Source organism: Ciona intestinalis, unplaced genomic scaffold, assembly GCF_000224145.3.
Source record: "Ciona intestinalis unplaced genomic scaffold, KH HT001200.1, whole genome shotgun sequence".
Classification (NCBI taxonomy): Eukaryota; Metazoa; Chordata; class Ascidiacea; order Phlebobranchia; family Cionidae; genus Ciona; species Ciona intestinalis.
In genome coordinates this window covers 12,850-21,464 of record NW_004191521.1, presented here as the reverse complement: position 1 = coordinate 21,464, position 8,615 = coordinate 12,850, and the positions used below count along the sequence as shown (strand labels likewise).

Sequence of the window (8,615 nt, the reverse complement as noted above, 5' to 3'; positions counted from 1 at the left end):
CAGCCGGTTAATTTCGGTAGGTTAACTATAAGGTGTAGAATACTGGTAATATAAAAATATTTCAATTTGGTGTCCCATCTTTCCCCACATTGTAGTTTTCAGGATTTTATTGCCAAACTTTGAAAGGTTTGCTTTTATTTCAATATTTTTTATATCTTATGGGTGATTAAAACATAATATACTGATATAATAGCAACATAATTTATGGAACAATTCGAAATTCAGTCATTTTCACAAATAATTCATGAGAAGTGGCTTGTGCGAAGAATAGTGTAGCAATACCCAATTTGTAGCAAAAACGTAAACTTTATTAACTCGAAACAATGATACACGACACAATAGAAGATGTTATGTCACACCTGTTATATATTTCTTCGAAGTGTCTTTAATTAATAAAGTCATGATATAGTACAAATCCATGGCATCACCCAAACTTTGTCATACATTTTGAGTTAGGAAATGTTGGTTGGGCAATATGTGACTAAGCGTCCCATCGTACCCCACCGTAATATGCGGATTATGCATGTATTGTGGCGGAGAAGAATATATTTTCATAAACCTGAAATTCCGGCGATACCTTTGTATATAAATGTCGTCAAACATAGTTATATTATTTTTGAATTCCTTGTTATTGAGACGAATCATTTAACACCATGGCGCCCTCTATAACGAACCCTTACCAATAGAGTTATAGAGGGCGCCAAGTTTAACACGAACCCTGACCAATTTCGACCTATAGTAGGATGGGGAAGATGAAACACCTTTTCATTCTATGTTCTCGTCCGACTTGGTAGTAAACAAAGAACATTCGAAAAATTATAAAACCGCATTCTCACGACTCCCATTAGTCGTTGTTAATTGTTTAAAACACGATCAGGATATTTGGATATTACAAGCTAAAGGTGTCCCGTCTTTCCCCACAGTACTATATATTTTAGAAAATATCCGCAACCACGCGAAATAGAAATTAAATTTTTGGTCCTAACTTGGTAAATATTGGAAGTAGAATTAATTTTGAGGGACCGTTAGAAAGGTATTAATCTATGGCTCTGGTATTAATGAGACGTATAATATAAATGCAACCCTTAATTTTGACCTATATTTAAAAAAATATCTGCAACCCCGCGGAATAGAAATCACATTTTTGGTCATAAATTCGTGAAAGTTGGAAGTAGAATTAATTTTCAGGCACCGTTAGAAAGGTAATAATGAGACGTATAATATAAATGCAACCCTTTTTAATTTTGACCTATATTTAAAAAAATATCCGCAACCACGCGGAATAGAAATCACATTTTTGGTCATAACTTCGTAAATATTGGAGGTAGAATTAATTTTTAGGCACCGTTAGAATGGTATTAATGAGACGAGTAATATAAGTGCAACCCTTTTTGATTTTGACCTATATTTAAGAAAATATCTGCAACCACGCGCAACCCCGCACATTTTAAAGGGACCCCATTTGAGGTGGCGGCACTAGTAGAAGGTATCGAAAACGGCCGCTATAATAACTGTATTCTAGGATCACCTTGGTGGAAATTTTTCACTAGCACTGTACTGGTCTACCAACTTTACCTGTCATCGTATTCTAGTTACGTCCCATAACATTAGTTTAATTTTCTGTGCCTCTCAAATGCAGAGTTGTGATGTCTCGAAGTGGTTTTCAGTTTAGTGAAGGAGATTGGACTTGTCCTGGGTAAGTTTTAATTTACCCTGGATGTAATGTAATATAACTTACTTTATCCTCGCGTGGCCGGAAAACGACAATCGTTATCACACGGGTTTAGCACCTTTTTTCATTTTTTATGTATTGCTGATAATTTGGACAACCCATTAGTGACCACTGGGTTGGAGCAATTGTCGTTAATGTCTTGCCCAAGGACACATACTTCCACAATGGTAGCAACGTCGAGCCTTGAACCCATTACTTCTGGGTTACAGGCAGGCGCTAGCCATTATGCCACGGCGCTGACCAGTGCTGCGATTCGTTGCCAGGTGTCGCCGAACGCAACTTTAGATGTCCAAATTGTCGCGAGAAACTTAATCATTCTGACATCATAATACGTCACATTAGTGGCAGATCTAGGGGGGGCTGATTGGTGTTTGAACATCCCCTTCAAAAAGGGTAATACTGCCGCTGGTGACCAGTGAAAATTTTGGTCTCAAAATGTTCCTCACGTCTCCTTGATACCCGGTGTATGTATTTTTTGTAAAAAACTCGGGCGTTCGTGTCGAAAATCTAACTTCGAAAATGTGCAAAAACATGCTGCGTCACAGTAATTCGGTTGACTTGCGTATGGTTAACGATATATTACGTCACAATAGCGATATGTTACGTCACAGTAGTGACATATTACGAACGTTACAGCACGTTATAATCTTGTTTTTCGCACTGTTTTATGCTGGAGAAACCCCAAGCCTCAACCCTAACCCCTACTTTTAACCCCCAACCTATAAATCCCCCCAAAAACTAACAAATTACCTAATCTGTAACGTTGAAATCATACGTGTTAATTCGCATTCTATGACGTAATAATCGAACATTTGTTTAATCCATGACGGCTCGTGTGGAAAATACGGTGACGCAGCACGATTTCGCGCATTTTCAAACTTAATTTTCGACACGAACACCCGAGTTTTTTCAAAAAAATTATACAGCGGGTATCAGGGAGATGTAAGGGACATTTTGAAACTAAAATTTTCACTGGTCACCAGCGGCAGTATTACCTTCAAAAAGTTTATACATATTTTCGTTTACGTAGCTCGAATAACGGTGTGCGTCAAAGTAACGATCGTTTGTAGTGGATTTAAATCAAAATTCTGTGACTTAAATCAATTAGAATACGACTGCAATTAATATATGTGACCGATTGCCCAAGTTGTTGCAATCGTTATCTATATTATCGTATCTACATGCTGATGAAAAGATTACTCGTCTCCCAAGCCACTAACACGAACGGTAAATCGACAAAGGAAATAAGACAAAATTTACAAACAGGCATTAGTTAATTTAATATTTTTCTGGTTATTTTGACACTGGCAAGCAGCTTAGACGAGAAATTGGATAATTCGAGATCATAGACAATTAAATCGATAACCAAAATAAAAGCTTGAAATTTGAATCTAGAGTGGCGAAATAGCCCTGGCCATTGACCACCAAGCTTTATCTAAACACAAATTGTTTACACATGCTTGTTACGTTCACGGGCGTAGAAAGTATTCATCGTAAACGAGACAATCTTTTACCCTACTAACTTTGCCTTTACCTAATGGCAGACGTGAAAAAGCAAACATTTAAACTGTTTTTAAGCACCTGCAGGCTAAATAATGAATGTGCGAGTCCCTATTATGACGCAAATATTTGACGTGTGAATTGCTATTATGTTGTAATTAACTGTCAGGTCAAACAATCGCTATTATGATGCAATGAATTCACGTGTGAATCCCTAATATTTTGTAACAAACACACTGCTTGGCTGAGGAAAATATTGTAAATATAAAGAAGCAATACTTTATACTTCTTTAACAGATTTAGGTTGATTATTACCGCCTAAATCGTTTAGAATCCAATGCAGCGATAAAACATCGTCTGTTTAGCAGTAATATTGTTTGTTTAACTGAATTCTCATGCAGTAATAGAGAGAGTAAACCAAACTCGCGTCCGTGTAATGAGAAACGGTCGAATCCGATTGCCTGGCGAGTGACGTCACAGTAGCTATGTTGCATGCGCCTTTTGTCAAGCCCGCATGAGTGTGTGGTTATCTTACAAACGAAGACCCGTCCGTCAAAAATAGTAGGTTTCCAGAACGAAATATCGCTGAAATGGATTCATTATCACACGTGGATTCATTGCATCATAATAGCGGTTGTTTGAACCTGGCAGTTGATTACGACATAATAGCGATTCACACGTTGATTACTAACGTCACAATAGCGATTCACATGTGAATTATTTAGCAAACAGGAGTTTAAATACCAGTTGAATGCATTTGTGTCGTGAATGACGCATCGGTATTGATATATTTTAACGAACGTAAACGAAGTTTGTTCGCAGTAATAATGGCGTCTTCGTTTGGTCGAACGTAATTCCTTACGCATTATTAGTATTGAGAAAATCAAAAGGTTGCCAGGCAACCCTGCAACCCCGTAACTTTACGCCAGTGCATACAGATGAAAAACAACGTTATCTCTAAAGCGAAATAAACGCTTTAGATATTGGTTTTGCACACTAATCTTTTTATTCTATTTTATGCGGTAAATTAGGACCAATATTACATTATTTATACTTAATTAGAAACGTCTTTTTAATAAATAAAACATTGGTGTAAGTTTTACGCATGTCCATCGTGGATAATCTAACGATATTTACGTCAGAATAACTTTGATAAACCATTACGATTGTTACATTACAAACGAGATTGTTATAAAACAATCGTGTTTTATTCGCTTCATTGCGCGCTCGTGTAATTTGACACCGGCTGTAATTCCATACGGGCAATTTCACTAGCGTTGCGATTCGTTACTTGCGAAAGAGCAAATTCACAACGAACGAAAAATAATTAAAAAGGAAGCTACGCTGACTGTTCTCGTTATCTCCTCTTAGTTAGGGATGCACATTACAGAATAATTAGGTATTCTAGGATATCCTAGAATACTTTAATTCGAATCTAGAATTCCGAATCTAGAATTTCGAATCTTTTTATATTTATAGGAAAAAAGTTTTACCCACATAAGTCAGTTTATTGACCCTTTCATAACAGCCTTGTTGGATCTTGAGTTGTAAAATGATCAAAAATTGTACTATGTGTTGGGTAGTTTTTGCGTCATGAAACGTATAGCAGGCTATGAAAAGACGTTACGAAACGTTTACTCTCGAAAGTCCCACAAACACAAAAATATTTTTTTTCAAAATTAATAAGTTTAAAAAATTGTTAATATAGTATATGAGATGACGTGTAATGACGTCATTAAACAGAATACCGAATCCCGTAATTAGATTCGAATACAAAAGAATTCGAATCTCATGGATTCGAAATTCTGTAATGTGCATCCCTACTCTTAGTAGCTTCACTTTTTTTCATTTTCAGTATTTTTCGCTCTCGCGTGCAACATTATAGCAATAGCATATGAGGCGCGGCGCTCGGCCCAGATTTTAGCCGAGCGCCGAGCGTCAAAAAAAGGAGACGCTCGGGCACGAGCTTTTTCGGGCTCGGCTCGGCACATCCCTACCGCATACCCTATAAATATTCTGAGGTATGCGCCGCACCAGCATACCCAGGATTAGCGCCCATGATAAATATATATTAATATTCCACATAAAAATGTATTAATGGAATTTTCTCTTCCGATCCAGCTTCGAATATGTTGTAGCGCTTTGTAAAACCTAAAATATGAAACATAATTTTCTTTAAAAAAGTGCAGGAATGGATGTTAAATATAAAAAGGTATGATTACAACTTAAATCATATATATTATATACATAGGCGCCGAGTTTGGAAAAATCTTGGAGGTGCCAAACGTGACGTCATAATTAAACAAAGCGCTATAGGCATAGCTTGTCAGTATCGCCTTGAAGTAATAAAGTTGATGTTTCCGTAAGTTTTTCACCAACACGCATAATGCTTTGTTACATCACAGTGGCGATTCACCTGTTGATCATTGCGTCATAATAGTGATTTTGTTTGTTATCAGCAATCTAGGAGACGGACTTTTATATTTACGGTGACCATAGGCGTCGCGTTTTGAAATGTAGTGCGGAGGCGAAGTCTATTATGTTGTAACACAATCGTGACAACATAACGCTTCGGCATTTTGTTTTTTGAACAGCAATTGACGTTATTTTACGCTTGCTGGACGTCAGTGTTACGCGTTGATCTTTCCTCATGTGTATTTGCAAGATTGACTGACATATAAATCGTTCGTTCAAGGCGGCCGCTGTGATGTTAACTTTTGTTAGATACGCTTGCAACACGCTGTTTTCTTAGTTTTGCGCGATGCACGCAGATTATTCTATCTTTTAATTATTAGTAAATTAAATAAAATTCCGGCGATCGCCGTATACGAACATTGTGCATCCATGAGGATGACCAATCCTTTTATAATAAAAAACTTTGAACCAACGTATTGGGTTTTACAAATTGTTAAGGAATATGGTTATTCGGGATAAAACATGTTCGAATATTTTGAAGGTCTTAGCGATAAAACATGTAAATTTAACACGCGAAAACACACGATTATGCCGCACGTGAATTTGGGTATTCCCCGAAAAATTACGTCATCGGAAGCTAAAAGCTGCCGTGTTTGAGGTTACGGAAGCTTTTACGAGCTGTCGTCTTTTGATCTGAATTTTGTGGGTTGCCTACTGGAACATATTTAGGTTGTTTATTATCGCCTACGTTGTTTCGAAACTTTAGAATAGGATAACATTCTAAAGTGTTTAGCCCGTTGGTTGTTCTTCATTTTCTAAGTAGGTAACATTGAATGTGTTGGTTTGCCTTTGTACGACGACGCGCGAAAAGGCTAAACTACAACGCACGTGGTCGTGGATGTTAAACTATGACACACGTAAAGGTCAAACAGAAAGCACGTCGCCTCGAAAGACCGATTTATATGTCAGTCAATCTTGCAAATATGCACGAGAAAAGGATCAACGCGTAACACTGACCTCCAGCGCATGGGCGCAACCAGGGGGGCTGTTTTGCTGTCATGTGATAGTAGTAATAATGTTATCAAGTTATTATCATAAATACACGTAACGTACTTCTTTTCTACAGTTGCGGAAATGTAAATTTTGCTCGTCGAATGGAATGCAATAGATGCAAAGAAGCAAGAAATATTGGAATTACTAAAGTTAAGAAAGGGGGAGTTCAAATTGGAAAACAAGCTGCTGAAAAGAGTAAAGGACTTTTTAGTGCGGATGACTGGATGTGCAAAACGTAAGATTACTTTTAATCATTTTTAAAATCATTTTTTATTGTTTTGGGGCCAATTTTTTATGTTGAAAACCTTTTAGAGGGTAGTCTATGATAGGGATGTGCTGAGGTCGTAAAAGCTCGGGTTCGCCGAGCGCCGAGCTTCAACGAAAAGCTCTGCACGAGCCCGAGCACCTATGACGTCATTAAGGAGAAAGGCGTACGAGAATGCGTTCCTATTCAGCCGAAAAGTGTCGCTAATCAAAATAATACAAGGCACGAGGTTTGCGGTTAAAAAGACGTCTCGTTTCGTAATTTCCAGTATTGCAAATTGTAAAATTCATATAAAAAAATATTTAATTACAAATTATTTATAACTGATGCAGCCAATGTGGCAACCAGCACGTTTAAAAAGGGTATTTCATGCATATATTTACGTCCAGTCAACGTTATCTCTGACGCGATACAAGCGCTTTAGATATTTGTCTTTATGCGGTTAATTAAGACTAATATTACATTGTTTATACTAAATTAGAAACGTCTTTTTATCAAATAACACATTGGTGTAAGTTTTACGCATGTCCATCGTGGATAATGTACGATTATTTACGTCAGAATAACTTTGATAAAGCATTACGATTGTTACATCACAAACGAGATTGTTATAAACAATCGTGTTTTGTTCGTTTCCATACGATCAGTAGTTTTTGTTTGTGATGATTAGTTTAAATGCAGGTAAATCGCGCACGAGAACCAGAGTTTCATTACGTCATTTTTAACAAGAATATATTCACAACGATTGCTTCGCTTCTTACGTGTGGAATGTATGCTACCGCACGTGTCTCCCTTTATTTCCTACGCCGGCGCAGAGCGTAAAAATGTGACGCTCATACACGATGTTTCGATCTCGTGGTTGGTTGGGCAGTGGGCACATTCTTCCCGATTGTTGTATTATGAAACGTCATAATTAATAGTTATGTTGTAATAGGACAAGTAACGTAACAATTAAATGAAACATGTTCCAATTCCCAGCGAAAAAATGTAATATTGAATAGGGATGTGCTGAAGTTGAAAAAGCTCGGGTTCGCCGAGCGCCGAGCTTTAACGAAAAGCTCGGCACGAGCCCGAGCCCGAGCACCTATGACGTCATCAAGGAGAAAGGCGTACGAGAATGCGTTCCTATTCAGCCGAAAAGCGCCCCTAATCAAAATAATACAGAACACGTGGTTTGCGGTTAAAGACGCGTCTCGCTTTTTATAATTCCTACTGTTGCAAAATGTAAAATTCATACAAAAAATATTTAATTAAAAAATTATTTATAACTGTTACAGCCAGTGGCACAACTAGCAAGTTTCTACGCATGTTTATCTTGGATAATGTAACGATTATTTACGTCAGAATAAACCTTTACGATCGTTACATCACAAACGAGATTGTTGAAAACAATCGTGTTTTATTCGCTTCCATACGATCTGTAGTTTGTGTATAATTTTTGTTTCTGATGATTAGTTTAATGCAGGTAAATCGCATTATGTGAATTTTAATTGGTGCAAATATAAGAGCGAGGAGCGACGCTATCGGTAAATTGAAACCAACATAAATTGTAATATGATATTACAAAGTATCGTCCCGGTCGAGCTTGGACAGAAGCCAAAAAACATCGTTTGATGGCACCGCACGAGAACCAGAGTTTCATTACGTCAT

The 8,615-nt window shown here is 37.3% G+C and overlaps 1 protein-coding gene across 3 annotated transcripts in view; it reads left to right on the top strand.

Moving 5' to 3' along the window:
• The first annotated feature begins 1,402 nt into the window (after positions 1 to 1,402).
• The window catches only part of zf(rbz) (zinc finger protein), a 16,463-nt gene continuing 9,250 nt past the window's right edge, over positions 1,403 to 8,615 (top strand). For 2 of the 3 annotated variants that reach the window (XR_003397480.1, XM_026840338.1), the window contains exons 1-2: positions 1,409 to 1,696; positions 6,774 to 6,935. Coding sequence is in view for 2 of the 3 variants with exons in the window: in XM_026840338.1 (XP_026696139.1) it covers positions 1,647 to 1,696; positions 6,774 to 6,935 (212 nt within the window). In the remaining variant the exon portion in view is untranslated. 3 annotated transcript variants of the gene reach the window in all.